The following is a 21,461-nucleotide window of genomic DNA, read 5'->3' as shown; positions in this document are numbered from 1 at the left end:
GACCATATAACTCATATCACACCTACACTCAGCTAGAACACAGCGATACTATGACACCATTCGGTAGAACTGTTCTCATACAACATCCACCGCACACTCCACATCATTCTAAGTAAATGCTGCAGGTTACACACCATCCAGCCAGGCGTTCTCCTCAGGCCTAACGCAGCCACATCCGGTCTGGATAAATTTTGAATGAACGAACACTTACTCCAGATCTCTCAACCACCACACCTACCGCTAAGAAGCAGCTATTACACGAATACCGCACCAGCTGCACACATTCCCGGTGCTCACACGCACCTTTGACTCTCTCTAATGATCTGAACTTCGGTTCCCAAGGGCGTTCAACCTACCAGCGCCTTCAGACCATACCAATGGTATATAAGGCGCTATATAAATGCAAAATAACATAACACAACATGCTAGGGCAGAACTGGAACCTAACCCATCAGCTTTGTACATTGAGGTGGGAGCAATGCTCTTTGCCCGGTTTCAGAAATGGGCCGGTTGCGTCCCATCTGTAATTGGTAGCAGATTATCAATCCCATTGCTGTGGTTTCAGGCATCTTCCATGGTAGCCCACCTTCCTCCATAATGATTGGATGCACAATCCATGCATGGGATGACCAAAGCCTGACTGCGGGCAAGCTGTCCTTCTTGGGGTTAGGGTGGTGGTATACCCACCTCCCCACAAGGAGAATGAATAAGATAACAATTGACATCTAGCATTCGTGCCGCCCTCTACTTCTGAAAGTCTCGGCCATTTTTTTCTGCCGCCAACAGGTTTCCTTTCATTAAAATCCAAACGCCTACCTAATGATGTCGGTTCTGCCCAAAGCGTACATCTGATAGATGGCTGCGGCGGGTCTCACGAGGAAGTGGGACATGAGAAATCTGTGTGCTTTGTCTTAATGTCTACTTTCTACTCCGCTAAAACTCTGCAAAATTGATGATGCTGGTTGGTGTCCATTTTTGGAATTCACACCCCTTGAACCTCAGGAAATGTGTCGATCAGAAGTCGAAAGCGAGAAACGCTGTTCCATCTTTCACCCATGCCTGCTTCCTGATTATTTTGGGCAGCTACTCATAGCTCGGAGGAAATGATGAGTTTCTCCCCAGGGCTTAGTTCTGAGAATTGATCCAAATGTAGCAGCGCAGCTTAACACTGGGGCTCGCTCTGAAAGATCATTGAGGCTTAATGGTTCACCCACGCAGTCCCGAAGCGAACACGCGATCACTTGAGGGGGGCTTGCCGGCCTAATAAGGTGTGACCATCCAAGGTCTTGTGTGTGTGCAATTGTGAGCCACAGTGACATCCTCGCCCCTAGACTTGCTCTAGTCCACACTATAATGCTATTTCTGAACATACTTGCACCTGTTGTGCTTAGAATCTGGATCATGGAGGAGTGTGGGGGGGGGGGTTCATACTCGTGGGGGATGGAGTTGTACCTGCATTGATTCAAGGTCCGGGCCATAAAAAAAAGAGAAGATGATGATAGACTTCCATAATTTGTGTTCACAGCAACACATTTGTCAGTGTCCTGAAGGAAAATGCTAAATACACACCAACCGTATGTCGGTCTTATATGCATTGTGGCGAATGAAGAGGTTTCTGGTCACCTAGGAGACCTGCACTAGTCACAGATGCCTGAGCTCGGCCAGCAAGCCAATCTCATGGCACCCTTTCATGAAATTGGAGGCCAGGAACTTCTCTCCTGTTCACGAGGTCCCAGTGCTGACTTTAGCTTCTTTGTTACTGAGACATTGACCTTTGATGCCTGGTTCATCTGCGAGTGATCCTTCTCCCAGTGATTATCCACCTAATGCCAATAGGTACCCAGTCAATTTACCAAAAAATGATTCCACGGTACCATAATACAGAAAAACACAGAACATACTAAATATACATTGGGTAGTAGGGTAAGGAGTTAAAATGAGTCGGTATGGGGTTGGCTGTATCGGGGGGCTGGGGGCCCAATTTATTTAAAGAATTCCGTATTTTTCAGTATTTTGGTTGCGATGAAATGTACCACTCTGAATTTTCAGTCAGTAAAATCACATATATTCTGCCAATACAAGAGCAATCTGTGTAAATTCTGACCGTGATCTCAAGGATTGACCCCACATACTGCCCCTGGAATTGTGGCAGTTATTTACATCATGGAAAGGTTCTATAACCAGATGGAATCGTGCAGAACCTACCTGCTGGTATTGGCACTTCCAGGATTTTTAACAATGTTTCTCAAATCGGGATCCTGTCCTGAAATATGGCTGGGCTTCTACTTTCGTTAAAAACATGTTCAAAGTCTCCTAGATTTAAATATTGGCTAATAATCCTTAAACGCCCATTAGCTCCAGAAATAAACTCTTAACATGGAGGAGTTTCATTCTTGCTGTGCATCCTCGTGTACCCAATGCAGTTTTTCATTGTGAAGTTCACTTTGCTTTCCTGCCTGAAGCTCTATACGATTTTCCTATGAGCCAAGGGATGCTTATGGCTACCTTTTTCCCAAAATGTCTCTTCTAATGCTGAGAGAATAGGCATCCTTATCTGGAATTTGTGTCCTTCGAATGTGTCTGGATAAGGAAGCCTTTTATGACTTCCAACCATTGCTTCATTTGTAAAAAAAAAAAAAATAATGAATTTGTGCCAGGGCCCAAATGTTTTCTAGCACTCCTGTGACACTGCGGATGGATGCACCAACTATCACCACTGCGTAATTAAAGTGAGTCTGAGACAATAAGTGCCAGGGCTGGGCCCTAGCAAACACCCCCACAAGTTGAGCACTACTTGCAACCATTTCTTGCTTCCAGCAGCCCCTATCCCTGGCAAGTAGCCTTTGCAGGATAACTGCACTGTGTGGTCTCGTGTAGCCCCAATGAGGCATGCGATTGTGCAAGCAACTATCACGCCTACTTCACATGCTTTTTGATGTTCTCCCAAGAGTGGATGCCCAATTTCACAATCTTCCAGGTCTTGCCAGAGTCTTCTACTGTGATAGCTTGCCACACCCTTGGGAATTTCTGATATGGTAAGCAATTTCTCACTGGTGCGCAGGAGAGCAACTGAGACATGGAGCGGCTGCGTAGGCCTAGCTATTGCAACGCTTGGAGCTAGCACCTTGCGGTCACCCTTTCCCACACCCTAAGCCGGTCAAGTGGCACAGCGAGTAGAGCGCTCGCTTTGACATCCGTGCAGAGCCTGCTAACGCAGGTTCGAATTCCGGCGGGGCCAAACTCAGCCTTTCATCCTTCCGAGGTCGATAAATGAGCACCACACACCGTGGGTAATAAGCAGCACTCAGATACCTGAGGGTTTGTAGCGCTATATAAATGCCAAAAATTATTATCCCACCAGCCCACTTGTTACCATCAAATATGCTCACCTTCACTTCAACAAGAGGTGAATGATGGGTGTTTGGTACTGGAAAAGTCTGAGGCATGTTGTGGGGGTCCAAATGATTGACCAGTGATCTTGTCCCTAATTAGAGACCGGGCACCTACCTTACTCTAGTGGCAAGCAGACTTTAGGAAGGAGAAGGGCAGGGCATTAAACCACCGACTGGGTTTAATTATGGGTCCTAGGCATAAATATGAGGCAATTGAGCAAAATTTCCTTCTTCCAGATTAATTTGTTTGCCCTTTCCTCTGGACTGTGGATTGTCTGCCACGTGTTAATAGTGGAGTGCTTAGTGGCATCTGCCTGAATGCATAAAATATGGGGAACACATAGACCGGCAAAGCCAAGGTGCACGCAAGGGTGCCAGAGGGATGTGGCTGGAAATGCCTTTATAGTGCCTTCACAAAAAACAAATCTATTGCGTGTTTCAATGCTTGCGGTTTGTGCCTCGTTTCAAATGGTATGTTGGCGTCTAAGAGCGATGTTGAGCAGGGGTACATTGTCGGCTGTTGACTGAAAGACCAACCGTTGACAGACCTATATTCCCCTCAGTTCCTGATCTGCCATAATAGGGATTACTTTGAAATTGGATAAATAAGGGTTGGAGCGGTATGTCGAGAACCTGTACACCTACTACCAAGACATGAAGAAATCCAAAATAACCCCGTTGCAGGGTCCCTGGTCCGTGCATAGTGTGACTTCGCCTGGCATACAGTAGGTTTGTGGGCTATGCGTACTGTACAGGAACTAAACCTGCAAATCAATTAAAATTCTGTTCTGCCGAGATCCTTGCAACAAACTGCTTTTCATCAGAAATTCTGCTTCTAAAATGTGCTTTCTCTCCTAAAGTCTATTCCTCGTAAATCATGAGAAAGGAGATGAAACACCTCATCCGCTCTGCAAAGAGGGTTTGAAGCGACTCTTCGAGCACAGGACAAATTGATAGCGAGTGGGCAGACTCTGTTCGAGCGGCATGCATTAGCGAAGCACTCCAGGGAGACATATCCTCTCTCATATTTTTACATAAATTGTACAGCGAATCCTTCATGCACGGGCAAATGATCTGCTTGAAGATGGAGAATTGATGGAAACGGAGGAGATTTACCATTCTATAATCCCGGTTCTTCAACCTTTGTCATAGAGAGACTCTTGATTATCCCGGGACTACCTGTAGCATCGCTTTGCTATCAAAAGGCCAATTGTCATTTACGATCCAAGGAACACCATTATTTGTTTACTTTGTAAAGGTTGCTGTTATAAAGTTACACAAATCCTCCATTTGTAATTTGAGGAATCCTTTTTTTGTTTTTTTTTTAATTTTTGTTTTCAAATACATGAAAATCAAACATTAACTCGCCCCCCTCCCTCCAGAAGTTCTCTGTCCTCTGTTCTTATTCGGATCTCTCTTATGCTGTGAATAAGTCCAACATTCTTATTTTATGTGGGCACTATTGCTCCATATAATCTAAACACTGCACCCCAATCTTTCATGAAGGACACACTTGCCCCCTGCAGATTATGGGTTAGTTTTCCCATTGACACTAATGGCCACACCTTCTGTAGCCTGCCAAACACCAATGGTGGATCCGTTGTTTCCAGTTCTGGGCTGTTGCTGCCCAATGCCGCTATCACGGAATCCCTTTTCTGATCTAATTCATATTGTGTTGCAGATGCTATCATAGGCAACACAAAATGACAATCTGGCTTGAGATCTTTGAAAGTATCGTCCTTTTTATGTCTAAAATGTATCGAAACTTGTTTCTATTCCACTATTGCAATTGGGATGGAACTTGAGAAGCCTTCTCACTGAACTCTTCAACCAGTCCTTCGACTCAGCTTGCTTTACCTCAGGGTTTTTAAAAACAGCCACAGGCATCCCTTTCCTAAAAAAGCAAGGGGCTGACCTGAATCTCTTATCTAACCTATGCCCTGTGTCTATCCTTCACTACACTAAAGTGCTTGAAAGGGTTGTGTCTTGCCAATTTCTTAGACATCCACAACCTTGAAGACCCTGTGCAAGTACGTTTCCGCTCCTGTCACTCCACGGAAACTGCTCTCATGAATGTGTCCAACTTCATTGCCTCTGCTAAGCACAACCTATCCTCTATCCTAGTTCTCCTTGATCTGTCTGCTGCCTTTGACACTGTCGATCACTCTTATCTACTTGGGATTCGAAATTAAGCTCTTTCCTGGATTGAATCCTACCATGCCAATTCTGTCTCTTGGAGCAACATCTCCCAACTCACTCCTCTTTACACTCTACACCAGTGCTCTTTGGGCACTAATCTCCTCCTTTGGGTTACGACACCCAAATGTTCTCTTTTCCTGAACTTTCCTCTGATCTCTCTATCAAAATGTCCAACTGTCTCTCTGCCATTAAATATTGGAGGGCTTTGCACTCTCAGATGTTCAACAGACATACTCTTCTTCCCTGCCAAAAGCGCTCCCTCATCTCTTCCTCTGCCTATCCAGTTCCCACCTGACACACTGCCTACTCTTCGCCAGCTAGAAATCCCGCTGTCATATAAGACCCTTCTCTACTTTAATCTCAAACTGGAACAGCAGCTCTAATCAATCTCCTAAATATTAGGAAAATTGGGCATCTGCTTCCTTTCAACACCACAAGCATCTCTTAAACACTCTTGTCTTCTCTAAACTGGTCTACCCCGCCAGCTTCCTCTTTGTTTTCCCCAACTATGTTTTCTGCCCCCTTGCAAGATCATTAACTTCGCTCCCAGGACCCTCTTTGAACTTCCTCATGTCACACCTACTTCCTCGTACTGTCGCCAAGCTTGAATGGCTGACCATGCAAAGCAGGGCCATATTTCATTGTCTTCTCCTGGTTCGTAGATCTATCCACAGTAAGGCACCTCTGTATCTATCCTTCTCTATCCAACTCTACAGGCTTTCTCATAATCTCTGCTCCGTCTCCTCGACTACCCATGTGGCTCTTAACCCTCCCTGTGCTTCCTCTCACTACCGCTCTTTCCCTCTTCTTGCTACACTTGCATGGAATTATCTTCTCTGGACATCCGAGATACAGTCCACACAGATTTATTCAAAACCAAACTAAAAGCCTAACTCAGAAAAACCTACCTCTCCTCTGCCTGCTAGCTAACCTTTTTACCTCACTTCTGACCTGCCTCTGTCCCTCTCTTCCATTCTAGCACTTCACCCATCATGGTCATGTCCCGAGCACAACTGATCTAATTGCACTTAAAAATGTCCAATGTTGATTGTCCTTAATCTATGTATGTCCACTTATGTCTTTTTCCTGGTGACTGTTGCATTTACTCCTCTCCACATCCTGGTCAGAATGTCCTTCAAAATCACCCCATTGAAAAAAGCTCACACTTCCCATCAAATCTGATTCTTTTTTTAAAATCCTATCGTACATTCTTTTGTGATCAAAAGAGCATTGTTCCTCCTCCTATATAAGTTGAAAAAAATGTGTTCCAATGATATTTTTTGGATGAGTGATTCCTTCAATCGGGTCTGAAATTAAAAAGTTGTCCGCTTCCAGAGATCGTCGCCATCTGTCCATGTTATTGAGGGTTAAACCCCTCATTGTTGACAAATTGGTCATGTTCTCAAGTCCACACATCAACAGGCAGTATGATTAGGTCCCTCTAGATTTTCATGAAATAGTGGGTTATTGGCTTGAACCCTTGTGAAGACAGTGTTTTTATTATTTTTCTGAACTATTTTTATATGTATTTTATAGAAAGTATATTCTAATCCCACCTGTTGTAGACTTGAATTAGTGTTGTCGTGACGCGTATAGATACCCTAGGCGTGATATAGTAAAATGTGTATTTTGTAGGATAAAGAGGGTGTCCTTGGAAAGGACTTTGGGCAATAACTGCAGCTCACTGCCACCTCCCCCCCATAGAGTTAAGCCTGACTGCTTTGTCGCAGCTTCCAGTATAGAAAGGTCGGGTCTGCCTTTTAGTTGGAGCCCTGTTTTGTCATTAGATTAGATTGTTCCACACCCTGTGGAACAATCTCTAACAAATTACTGTGTTTGTGGAGGAACAGTGTGATAGAGGCATTGTATAGGAAAGGGAGAACAATTGTCTCTAAAGAAGCAGACGGTGAAGGTGGTTGGGGGTGGGGCCTGACACCCGTGAATTACAGGAGGAGTTGGTGGTCCCCATGTCTCAGAGGAAGGTACACCAGGATAGAGGAAGGAGTTTGTGATTTCCGTTGTTACCGGAATAATCCTGACGGGGGGTGAATGGTAGATTTGATCGAATTTCGGCTGAACAAACATTTCGTACGGCTGAAAATGTCAATCAAATTCACCATATGGTACCATTGTGGTGAACAAGGGTTGCAGGGGTGTCCCCCACGCCCTTGTTCACTAAAATGGTACCAAGGGTTGCAGGAGTGCCCCATGCTTCAGGTACATAAAGTAAAAAAAAATGGGGTTCCCCGCAGTGCCTGTTCCCAACCACATAAGTCAAGGGAAGCAGCATTGCAGGGATTTGGGGGAGTCAGCGGCACACAATGAGGTGTGCCGCCAACAGATAAGTAGGTGGGCCGGTGGTGGGTGGGTGAGGGGGTGGGGTAAGTTAGGGGGATGCACCTGAAATCACATGGATCCTGATGAGGTGGGAGGGGCAGAAGAGAGGAGCATCTAGAGTAGAGCTAGCACGTTGTGCCTCTTTGGGGAGGAGGGACAGTGGTCGGGTGGACAGAAATACCAGGACCCTTGGAGTTAACCTTCACCTAGAACAGTAGCCAGGCAGAACAGTAGCCAGGGGAAGAATGAAGAGGGCCTTGCCTGCTGGGAAACTTTAGCCTCTGCTGCGCTGTAGCGCAGCAGGTAGACCTCGGTCTACCGACACAATTGAAGGGAGAGGAGCTGTCGTCTTGATTCGTGCTCAATTGATGAGATGATCATCTCAGGCTTGACTCTCTGCATTCTTTCATTGCCCACTTATTTATTATGAATAGGCTGTTAGAAATGAGAGCCGGTTTTTAAATACTAAAAATCAAAGCGCACCAAACCAACACCACCGACCATACCTTAAAGGGATTGTGGGGAAACCGAATGGCCCAGCCCAGGCCACTCAGACACTGAATAAAGTTTTCTGAATCGGGGTCTGCCCTAATAGATTTCTTTGCTGCCCACTGCTTGAATAAGCCGGTGTAAAGTTGCCTTTCGTTCTGGTGCCGGTTTGTGGCTAGTGCGAGTTCATGACCCCACTCTAGTGCAAGCATTGCATTTCACACAACACAAAGGTTGGATTTGCAGCATTTAAGACTAAGCAGCATTGTGGCAGCAATTTGCTGTTTTAGGCAACAGATCTAAAGCCCCTCCACTGCAACCTTCCAATGCATCAAATGTATGGGCCTAGCCGGAACAGAAGAAAAGGTGCAGAAGTTGCAGGTCGCCATGTATACGTTGTCTTGCTTTTGAGCTTTGTATTGTTCTAAACATTACCCCCATGTTCCCAATTGCTTCACTTACTAAGCTGCAATAATGGTGCATGCCCAGCATGCATTAACGTAACGCTGCCTAAGTCTTCAGACCTCAAGGTTCCAGAGCAGCTCCCCTAAGGGCTTTGGCCCTATATGCCTCCATGAAGGTGTGTGCCTGGACACAGGGTCATTTTCTTTCTTTTTTTAAACCTTTCTGATCAGTTTGTATGGATCTTATATAGGCCTTGCAGCTTTGGACCACACAGAAGACGGTGTGTCATCACGTGAACCCATGCAGGGGAAAATGGCGCTATAGCTTTGCACAAGAGATTGAGGAATGCGAGCAACCTACAACAAACCGAAAAGCATAGATGGGTGGGCAAGAAGCGAGTCTATGCACTTACAGAGGGTAGACGATTTACACAATTGCCTTTTCTCTTTCAGAGTTGCCCAACTCCAAGCCGCAATGACCGCAATCCTGACTGTTTTTCAGGATACCCCTAATTGGTATTCATGAGAATAAAATTCATGCATTTAAAATCATTGTATGTAAATGTATCATGAATATTAATGAGGGCTATCCTGAAAATCCAACCTGTTTCCAACCCTTGAGGCCTGGGGTTGGACAACTCTTCTTTAGATGGATCACAGGATGAAGCACTTGCCTTGCCCTTGCCCTTGCACATGAGGGCTTGATGCACTTGCTGAATTCTGGGAAGGAACACATTTGCTCCTAATCATTCCAAGAATAAAGTCCCATAATGCCAATCACGATATAAACATGTGACCCTGTTTATTTTAGAGGCACAATTGCTTTAATTTAAAATTGATCAAAGGCTGCTCCATTTAAAAAGTAGAGATGAAGACTTCAGATTACAAAGGATCTTTCTTTCTTGTACGTAGAACCCTCCTCTGCCAATTTTCATGTGCTCTTCAAGGGACTGATTTTAATTTTGATCCACTTGCTTTTGGACAGTGTCACCATGTGATTAAAAACCATGTCTTCAAAATTACTTCCCAAGTACTTGATTTGAACTTGACCTCCTGGTACCATCCTCAGGTTTCTTCCAAGTAGTCCAACTTCTCAGAATGTGATTTGTCAACCGTAAGCAATGGAAAATGATCACTCTGCTGACTTGCTTTGTGTGCCACTAGCCGTGCCTTCTGACTCGCTTTTGTTAAGTTGATGACTGGTAATTGAATGTTTCAGTGATCCAGAACTGTGCAGTTCACCTCTATCAATTTTTATCTTTTTAATGAAATCTGATTGGAAGCAAGAGTTGCGTAGTAACCAAATCCAAAATGATAGTCTTAATAAATGTACTTCCTGTGGGATAAATAAGGCAGCTATCGCTAACATTCTTTTTTACTTGGATTTGCTTTCTTAAAGAAAAAAGCAGAGTCAACAATTTACCCTTATAAGCTTTACATATTTTAAAATCAGCAAAGCATATCAGGCAGTTGATAATGTTTGATAGTCCTTTGGCCCTAGTAATAAGTGAGATGTTCATTTTTAACCTAAACCTATAAAATGAGTCGCCTTTTTTTGCTTTACCACTTATTTATTCATTTCTTAGCTACATGCAAAAAAATTGTTTGATGGTCTAAGAATGGGAGGCGAATATTCTAAACTACTCAACTTAATTCAATTGGAAGACCTTTATTTCTTGTGTAATTCGCATCTGCAAAACTCTTGTCATTACTGCTAGTGTGGCCACCTTGTCTCTTTCAAAACCAAAATACTGAACATTTAAGCTGAAATGAGAAGCATGGTTCCATTAAATTACTATGGAACCTGCAGCAATGGATCTAGAACCTTTCAGTACACTCTTTAAAAGACGCATTATCTTGTAGCTGCCATTTCTTCACTGGACCCAAGAACCTCAGGAACAAAAATGGTATCAAAAGCTTGTTACTTGAGGCCATGTTCCGCCTGACCTGAAAAAAGGCAATTCTTGCGCCACGTTAAAAAGTACAAATGAAAGCGATTATTTTTTTAAATTGTTATATTTTTTTGGACCCTGAAGAACCTGCAAACTACTGTCCTACTTCCACTCTCCCTTTTGTGGCGTAAGCTACTTAAACAATCCGCCATGGTCCAACTTCAACTTTTCATTGAGCAGACCTCTTTTGGACCATATTCGGGCCAGCTTCTGCACAGGCGGAAGCAATGAATCGGTGCTGACCGTAATCCTGGCCAAGTTTTAGAAGTTTAGGCTCCCAGAGGACCGAGTAGAATCTTTTCATTTTTTTTATTTTGTGCTCTGACCTCCTTCTGGCATTTTGTGAACGTCTGCCACAAGTGATCAAGAACAATGTGTTGCTATGGTTATTGACCAAAAAGATCGTGGGTCGTAGATCCGGTTTTGCTGCATTCAGCATAGGTATAGAATACTGAATCCGAAAATACTGAATTAGGTGAGCTGCGGTTGCGGGGGTAACTCCTGCTTTCCTACTTCAGTATTATTGAGTTTGGGGGGGGGTTACAGGGGTGTACCCTGCAAACAAGAAACCTTGTGGGGTACCAAAAATAATACAAAAACAAAAGCTTGAATTGTGGCAGAGTGGGCCTCAGTATTTTGCAATTCAAGCTTTTTGTCTATGTTCTTTTAACATACATCCGTTGCTATTTACCCCCACATGTCTCCTTCTATCAAAGTGGACTTTGATGTCCCAGGGAGATCATCCTTTCAGGCTCACACTTTTAATTGATGCCCACCAATAACCCTGGCTGACCTGATTTGCAAGGAGGTGAATCAGATCTGTAATCGGTTATTTATTTTCATTTTTTTGAGCGTTTGAAAGGCGCTTGGGCATCAAGAAATTGTTTCAAAGCTCCCACAGGGCAAAGGGAAGAGAACAGCAGACGAGGAGTATGATCAGTGATGAGCAAAAATACAATGGCGGTCCTACGAGACCTTGTGAACGTTCAGGGCGTGCAAGTGCAGAGGGAGGATGGACAGGGGAGGAGGTAAGTGCTAGGGGTTTCCGAAGGGCAGCACCTTCTCAGCAAGATCCAAGATGCATGGAATGAAAGAGAGGAGTCGAAGATGACTCCCAGGTTTCTGGTTTCAGAAGAAGGGGAGGGGGAAGTGCCCATAGAGGGTGGCCAGAGTGAAGGGAGAAACAAGGGAACAGGAGTCCTGATGGGTGCACCAATACAGGATGGCAGACAGGCAATCTGGAATGATGGAGGAAGTCGGAAGCGATGCAGAGGGTAGTATGAAGAAGAGTTGGGTGTCGTCTGCATAACACTGGAAGTGCGGGGAGAAAGTGGTGAGAAGGTGAGCAAGATCGGAGAGATGGATGTTAAAGAGCCAAAGCGGGAGGATAGAACCCTGGGGAACGCTACAGGTGGAGAGAGAAGTGGGTGAAGAGAAGGCACCCAGCTTAACCTATGAGGGACGGTCAGTGAGGAAGGAGTTCAGCCAGTCCAGTGCCCACTCCGAGATGCCAAGGGTTTCATGGAGGCGCTTTATGAGGATGGGGTGGTAGAGTGGCAAAACAAGAGGCGAGATTGAGTAGAATCAGAACAGCGGGTAAGTTGGAGTCAAGAGATGCAAACATTTCTTCACGGGTATTCAGGAGAGCAGTGGATGCTCGGAATCGGGATTGATGGCGTGTTTTGAATCCTTTCTAACATGACTGTATTGGGAGAGGGCCGTTACTTGTTAAGTGTGCGTAGGGAATGGGGCCTGGAGAGAGATTTGGGAGGGGGGAATCATGCTCTAGGATGCATGCTTCTAGTGAGCGGGATTTACTATAGTAAATAATTGTACAGCGATGTCTGCAACGTGATGCTATCCAGAATTTTGGAGTAGGAATAACATTAATGCAAAACACAGCAGTTTAAATTCCCTCATTCTTGCAAAGCCTGAAGTGCTTACAAGAACTAAAAATAAAAGTGAACAGACAATGGATTGGGAAAAGAGCATATTTTTGGTGCATCAATTTAAAGACTACAATACTATTACAACATTAAGATGTTGAGATCAGTGAAAAAGAACCACAATAGGAATTTTGAGGACCATTGTGTTTACTTTGGATGAATAAGGTCTGAAGAACCTGAAGCGCCCCTCAATATCCGCAAAAGTGTGAATAATGTGTTGGCCAGAAGGAAGAGACTCGTAGCTCTTACAATGCAATAGAAAGACGGATGTGATCGGCACATTCATACATTGGAGTGAAGATGTATACATTTTCAAAATATTAATTGAGAAGTGTTTCCAGAGATGAGTCAATCCTTGACGCTCGGGAACCAGGGAAGGTCCATCAAATGCATATTGTTGTGAAAAAAGTGTAGCAATTTGCTATCAAAGTGTAATTGATTTAGAACCAGTATTCGGCAGATACAAATGATGTGGATTTATTTATGCAATTACATGAATTGGTGTAGCTTCACACTGACTGATAGCAAGTCGTTTGAGAAGGATTATGGGGCCTGTAGTGCAAAGTATCTGGGGAGTCAAAAGTTGCTGTCAAAGTGGCTTGTGGAGTGGTCAAGTCACAAACATTAACCGCAACCAGAGATGGCATTCCCATCAACATTTCCAAGCACTTAAGCAATTTCTGGATTTTCTTCACTTGGCTTATGTTGATGCATGCAATGGTCCCCTAGTGTATACACGTGTTCAAGGAATCAATCCATGCAAGTCAAGTGTATATTTGGAGTAACACTGTAAGATAATGTTCAATGACCAAGTGTTTCTCTCTCTTTCAGGTGGAACTTGCACTTTGGGACACAGCTGGTCAAGAGGACTACGACAGACTTCGGCCCCTGTCCTACCCTGACACCGATGTTATTTTAATGTGCTTCTCCATTGATAGCCCGGACAGCTTAGGTAGGCTCCAAATGAGTTGGCTAATTACATAATAGTTACCTGTTAATGTATACAGCACTTTTTTGTAGATGTACCATTAATTTTACCCAACTGAACTTCATACTCGCGTATTGAGCTCCAGAGCGATGGGAGAGTGAGCTGGGCTTGCACAAATCCTGACCGGACGATCACACCTAGGTCTCGCCAGTGAGCGCTTAACCTGTTGACTGCTCATACAGGCACGTTGATGTTCTCTGGAGGGGTTTCATAAAATGTTGTATTGACTATGTACAATTCAAGCAACCGCAAAAGGTCTGCCCTGTTATGCTTGATCTGCCTCAAGTTTTGATTCCTGTTCCTTCCCTGGGACTTGATCATGATCCGTCCCCGGGATTTGATGTGCACAAAATGAGCCTGCGGTATATTTAAGCCAATTTGTCAGAAAAAGTAACACATTGGGATCTGTGGATGTTTTTATCTTTATTTTGTGTATAGTCCCATTTCTTTTTAAATCCTAGTTTATCTAACCAGATTCTCCTGCTGCAAATAAAAAAACAATATTAATTGCGCACAATGTATCTGTGCACAGAGAGGTTTTGGGGCACTTGTCCCGCCATGTGTAACCCCCTATGGAGAAATCGCTTCACTTCATGAGGCATTTGCAAGACTGTTTCCTGAAGGACTGCAGGCAGATGGACCAGACCCAAGATGTTCCTAGGATCCAGTCGTGTTGCTGTAGAACTTCAATCAACGGGTGGAAGGGGGGGGGGAGCATGGTGTCGGGGTTGGAAAATGTCTTATCATTTTTGTTGAATTATATTTCAATCCGCTTAAAGAATACAAGTATTTCTCAACGTGCCTCTGATGTGCTCCTTCAATTGATGCCTCCGTTTTGAGGCCAAATATACAGCTTTGATGCAGCATGCTTCAAATTCGACCTCAAAGCGATGGTAGCTCTTTATATGCAATACCTTCACATGGTTAATGTACACTGTTGTGTTAAACATTCACTTAGACCTAACCAGGATGGCATGTTCGACCCTTGATCTTTGGGTACCCTTTTCCTGTAATGTGTATAAAAAAAAATAAGCCGCCAGGTATTGTCTTGACTTGGCGCGAAAAGTTTCAGCAATTGCGAAGGAGCTGCAAGGCGATTTGGGAAGATACTGCATCGCTTATCGCCACGCAAGGTGCGCATCATTACATATTGTGAACTCTCAAGGTCCTGGTGAAATGTACCTCGGAGTAGTTTAAACCCTATATTCTTGGACTGAACCAGATGCAAGCATCAGACATGCAATTAAAGTGAGTGTATCATGTTTTTAGCAACCTAGCTTGCCATACAATCAGAAAAATACAGTGCACATCAAAGTAAGGAAGAGGCTACATTATCTGACACCACGGTGCAACCAATGGGGTTGGATATCCGAACATCGTTGCCAAAGATCTCGAAAATGGAGCAAGTGGGCCGGATCACGCAGCTTTGTCTGCCGACCTCTGCAAACAGTAACCTAGGTTATCTGTCTTCAAACCTTTAACTGGTAATTCCTTAACCAGAACCACTGGCAGTTGTTGGAGCCCCCTGGTTAACCAGGTGTAGGGTAACAAAGCGTTTAGGAGCTCGCTCATAATATTTCTGCTTATTACTCGGATGGTAAAAAGCTGCCCTGTACAGTTTCCTTGAAAAAAACATTCTATAACCAATAGATTTATGAGTATTTATTAAAAAAAAAAAAACCTAAGTGCAATCCAGGACAGAGCACTACAATGATTGTTCTGCAAGCCGTGTTCACCTCATTCCACTTGATTTTACTTCTCCATACATCATTCTTGTTGGCAAAAATGTGGGCTGTTTGGCAGAACCGAAGCGCAAAAGTACTTCTCCTAAAATGTTCAGAACCTCTTTACAATTTAAATTGCTGCTCTTGGTGATATGAGACTGTCAAAACTAGGGGATAGAAGCAATTCCCATTTTGGAGAGTCTGGGTTCTCCAACTTGTGGCTTTCTGAATGTTTTGGACAGGCTCCCTGATTTGGCTGGGGCACCTTTTCTTCAGATATCATAATTCCCCCCCCCCGCCCCCGCCAACGTTTTCAGCAAAGTTACTCCACTGCTCCCATGATCCCTCATCTTTGACTGTTACTGGCCGGGGCTGATGGGGATTGTAGTTCAGAACCAATGGTTGCGGAACCGTATAAAGTTGGGATCAGTGCAGAGGCTTCGAGGTGTGGGTGATGCTAGTTTGCCTCTCCCTAGCAGGGCCACTGACACCTGCGAGTTTCAGACGTTTTTGTTTTTGCTAATATTGGTTGGCAGTGATGGCTGCTTGACCCTGCAGTAGATGTCGACACATCAGCATAATGAATAGCCTGGCCAGGTGCCATTTAGAGGAATGCAATGGTTATTCTAAGAACATATGAGGCAGAAGTTCCCTACACTAAATTTTGCAGAAACAGCTGGCGTTGGCATTGATTGCAAAGGTATTTTTTCAAGCACTCTTTTAAGAACGTTTGGTGTGTCCTTGTTAATTAGGATGAAGGGTTTCTGGCACTATTGGCCAATAATTGCTCAATGTCAGCAGTCCTCCTGCCAGCTGCACCCAACATTCTCTGCTTTCCTTTCTTTCCTCACCCTCCCTCCGCCTTTACCTCCCTCCTTTTCCCTATAGCAAGGGGTCTGCAACCTTTCGCTCTCCAGATTTTCTGGACTACAACTCCCATGGTACCTTTCCATTGACTATTCATGCTAGGGCTAGTGGTAGTTCTAGTCCAAAACATCTGAAGAGGCAAAGGCTGCGGACCCCTGCCCTACAGCTTCTGGCTTCCCTCTGTCTGCCCTCCTTACCTCTTCATGATTTTGGTGAAATCATTCCTAACAAACCGGCACTGCCCCAATCATCAGTATGGCGATGGCATTCCTTCTTGACTGATCCCATTGCAAAGGCCTCCCGCAGTTTTTCAGATATAGGTTAACACTTTGTGTAGCTTATTTTTATTTTTTTCCAGTATGCCTCTATATACCCCACGTGCTAACCCAACAGTGAAGTACCCCAGGTGTCCCTCTGCTAACAAAACCAATCTTAAAATATGTGCCCACACCACCACTGTCTCCCTTCCCCGCTGACCCACACTGCTTTATTGTCACTGCTGTTCTACCCTCTCTTTAGTCCCTTCCACTACTCTATTGCCTATACCACAAGTGCTGGGGTTACAGACCCCGGTACATGTGGTACATATTAGCCAACGTTGTGAGAATGCATCTACTGAGACCTACGTGCGGTCTGTGCAGCGGGCTGTTTGGGTTGGATTAACCTACGCTCGCGCTGCACCCGGCCTTCAGCCCTCTCCGCTGGTTCTGCTCCCTTTCTCCAGCACCCAGTGGGGACACGTGCTGGTCGACGTCTCTTTACCTGCTCCCTCTCACAGGATGCACCCGCCGAGGTTGTCAGATGACTGATCCCCTTTAGCCGACTCCGCCAAGGATCCGCTGCCTCACTCCAGCCACTGGATCATGATTCTCACCCCTGTCCGATGGTGCACCATTACCCGGAGGGGCAGCTCAAACAGCCTGCCCCCTCGCTGAACGAGCTCCTGCCAGTTTTGGCTCTTCCGCATGCTCCCGACCGCTGGTCCGTGCCGCCAATGAGTTCCTATTGTTTGCTTGCCATGCCGCAATCACCACTGCTCCTTCCAGCCGTACGCAGCGGACATAGCCGACCTAATCACAGAAGACAGCCTAGATTTCTTAGCCATAACTGAATCCTGGCTACATAATGCCGCAGGACCTGCACTTTTGCTAGCCGTCCCAGAAAGATGTACTATTTCTAGACAAGATGGAGATGGATCCCGAGGCGGTGGAATAGCTAGCATATATTTTATTATTATATCCATAGAGAATCATTATATCCAGAGAGAGTCTATCAATGAGAATAGGTGTTCCCCAAGACCTGCAATCATGTGAATCCCTCTCTATCAAACTACCATTAAAGAACTCCCAATCACTTGCCATGCATGTAATATACAGACCTGGGCCCATTGGCACATTTGAGGAGGACCTGCATAATATACTTGCCAGTAATCTCAAACCCACCTCCCAAGTATTGCTGCTTGGCGACTTTAACTTAGGCCTTAATGATTCCCTCGGATAAACAGGCCCTACAAATAGTAAACTCCCTCAATATATTAGGATTAACACAAAAAGTTAACGCTCCCACCCATATCAAGGGCAGAACCTTGGACTGGGTAGCTGACTACAACTCTACAGCTATTATTACCTCTATTTCTCCCCTATCCTGGACTGACCACTCCCGCGTGTCCTTGACGCTTTCCACCACCAGACCTATCATCTTACCTCCTCAAGTAGTGCCACCCTGTCTAAACAGATTGAAAAAGAATATTACAGTGGACAGTGTGATCCCTAATATTCTACCTACCCTAAGCTCGATGCCAGACAACCTCGACCCAAGTACCTTGGTGCAGGAATATAAGATCATGCTCTCTACTCTGGACAAAGTCGCCCCTCTCAAACTGAGACCTAGTAAAGCCAAAGCACACCTTAAGAAGTGGTTCACTCCACAATTAAAGGACTTGCTACTATTAAAAAGAAAATGTGAAACCGACTGGCAGCTCTGCCCTTCCAATGAGAACAAAAAGAAGCTAGCGTCCACTGCATCACACTACAAAAAAAGAAATTTGCCAGGCAAAACGAAATTCCTATAATGAACCTATTGCCAATTCTAACTCTAGTATGAAAGAATTATTCACAATACTAAGATAAGTAGTCCCCTATCTCCACGCCCGATATCTGCATTAAAAACAAGACTTGGTGTTCAGAGATAGAACAATCCCTAACTAATAAAATAAATACTTTACAAACCAAAATAAAAAATAATAAAGATTCCCTGAATTTACCTCAACCAACTAACTCTCCCCCACCGAATAAAAACATTTCTGCTCCAAATAATACATTCTGTTTCACCAAAACCTCCATCCTTGAAGTGGAAAAAACCATACTTTCACTCAAACCGTCCAATTGTAAAGGAGATGTCTGCCCAGCACACATCATAAAAGAGGCAGCGAGAGACCTCTCCCTTTCATCTCCAAACTGATCAACGCCTCTTGCCTCTGGCACCGTCCCAGCCAATCACAAACAATCCTGGCTTCTCCCTCTTATGAAGAAACAAACTTTAGACCCACTTATCGCCACCAACTACCGCCCCATTACAACAGTACCATTTTTACTCAAAATTCTGGATAAAGTGGCATACCTGCAGATCCAAAAATACCTCGAACTGCCCGAACTCCTAGGGGTCAGACAATCAGGATTCCGACCACTACATGGAACGGAAACCGCACTGATGGATCTGAAGACTCAAATCGATGAGATGAGAGATGAAGGGAAGACAGCACTACTGTTGCTACTTGATCTCTCAGCTGCATTCAATCTGGTGGACCATAAGGTCCTCTGTAGGCATCTTGATACAGCAGCCCATTTCTCCATGGGCGCTGTCAAGTGGATAGAATCATTCCTGAGCGACAGAACCATCAGAGTATTCTCACCTTCAGCAGCTGCTGATCCTACCCCAATCATGTGCAGGGTCCCCCAGGGCTCCTGTGTGTCTCCAATTCTGTACAACATGTTCACCAAACCATTGTTCGATGATTTGGATCTTCTGGGTGTCACCTACACTAATTACGCAGATGACCCTCAGATTCTCCTCCCACTTTCAGGGGATCATGGCAGGGACTTGGAGTTGGTGACTAGAATCTACCTCCTCATTCGGGCATGGATGGCCACTCATGGTTTATGCCTGAATGATGACAAGACAGAGTTGATAATCCTTGGTACCCACTCCAATATCTCTAAACTAGGTCATGAATACGCTTCTTTCATCATTGATGGTAACAATACCATAGTCTCAAAGGAGGTAAAAACCCTCTGTTTCTAATGGGATGCTACGATGTCCTTCAATAGACCATTGACATCTCTGGCATCCACTACAGCTTACACGTGGAAGCTTATTGGAGCAGGTAGACCCTTCCTCTCCAACGACAGCTGCATCATACTGGCCAGAGCATTAATCCTCTCAAGATTAGACTACTTCAACGCCCTCTAAAGCAGTGCAATAAAGGTAGTATCCAAAAACTCCAAATACTACAAAACAACGCCCTTAGAGCTGCACTGGGTATCAACAAAAGAGTGCACATGACCGCAATCAGACGCCAATACAAATGGTTATCCACCCATAACAAAATATAACTAAAAATCGCCTTCCTGACACACACAGCATTGCACAATGCTGCACCTAGCTACCTAATTGACAAAATATCTAGAAGAACTTCCAGCAGACCCACCAGAACCGTCAATACTAACTGTCTGCTAGTACCTAGATTCAAATCTTCCAAGATCGGCGGCAAGTTTCCCTGTGAAGGCTGCCAAACTCTGGAACTCCCTGCCACATGAGCTGAGAGCTGACCTTCCCTATCTTCACTTCAGAAAGAACCTCGTTACCCACCTCAATCTGATCGAGAACTAGCTTCCTCTGACACTATTGCACTCCAGTATTGTCTGCCTCTTAAGATTGTAAATTTCTACAGATGTTTGTACACTATGATGTAAATAACTGTCTTTTTGTGAAATTTGTATATTGTTATATCTATTGTGAAATTTGACTACCTGTATATTGTATTTTGTACACTATGCAACCTTGTAAGCCTTGCATAACCTTGCTGCGCCCTGCTACCCCCGGGTCTGGTGCGCTTTATAAATTCAATAAACAAACAGATACTGCTGCAGGAGGAGCGGATGTGCAACAAGGCCGCTCCCCTGGCATAGGTGCCATATTGTATGGCCCCACTTCCTTTTCCTGCCTGTGCCTCCATACTGAGGCGCAGGTGGGGTGGGGGGGCCCCCTCTGTCCCTCAGCCCCTCTGCCCTGTTATGCCATGGCGCTTTGAGCCCTTTGGGGCGGTGTCATGTGCATTTGTGAGACCGGTCTGATAATGCCGTAAAGAGGTGTGGCCTAAACAGACACTGAGCTCTCGACTCGCTATAATGCCGGTTGCGTGCGCACCATTTGGGGCGTAGATGCTCAACTGGTGGTCGAAGTCGTTGGAAATATACAGAGGAACAGCTCCCTGTATAACCTTAAAAATGACGCGTGCTTGTAAAACGCAATTCGTTGCCAAGTCATTCCTTAATTGGTGCTACGCAATGAACTATTCATTACCAGTGATTGGCGGACTGGATTTGGTCACATGGACGAGCTGCTCGTTTGCATTCCATAACCATTAACCCCACCCAACTCTGAATTTTAATTTCTTTTGATGGCAATAAACACGTGGGAGGGAAACAGTTTCCTTTTTTGCTTAACCCAGGTGCACTGATAAACCACAGGACTTTGTCAGCCTTTGTTAGCAGAACACCAGGCTCTTTTCATAAACCTTCTGAGCACCGACCTTCTCTTTGGTCGCAACTAACAATTCTTCCCAGTATTCGGCAGCAAAATGTAATCTTTTGTTTCCAGACCTTCAGTCCCAACACTTTTAATTACCTAAATCCTCTTAACTGAAGTCCTAAACCCAGCATCCTTCTGGTGCATAATTGCAGTTAGAATGATCTAATTCAATAGTACTAATTTATTGCAGCTCTTGAAAACAGGAGGAATCTGGCATTAAGCACTATGGGGCCTTTGTATTGTCGCTACCTTTTTCTGTTTGATATTTCTGTGTAATGTGTGTTATGTTAGCGCCTTGAAACAGGTTTTCCGGTAATAAGTTGCGCTTAATACTTGTATCTATAACTAGATACA

General features: G+C 44.6%; 1 protein-coding gene across 1 annotated transcript in view; it reads left to right on the top strand.

Moving 5' to 3' along the window:
• The window catches only part of RHOC (ras homolog family member C), a 163,576-nt gene that overhangs the window by 128,732 nt on the left and 13,383 nt on the right, over positions 1–21,461 (top strand). The window contains exon 3 of the mRNA XM_069633330.1: positions 13,551–13,671. Coding sequence (XP_069489431.1) covers positions 13,551–13,671 — 121 coding nt within the window. The remainder of the gene's footprint in view (positions 1–13,550; positions 13,672–21,461) is intronic.

Source organism: Ambystoma mexicanum, chromosome 13 (assembly GCF_040938575.1).
Source record: "Ambystoma mexicanum isolate Mex_15411 chromosome 13, UKY_AmexF1_1, whole genome shotgun sequence".
Taxonomy (NCBI): domain Eukaryota; kingdom Metazoa; phylum Chordata; class Amphibia; order Caudata; family Ambystomatidae; genus Ambystoma; species Ambystoma mexicanum.
Note: the sequence above shows the minus strand (reverse complement) of the source record. Positions and strands in the feature narration are given on the sequence as shown.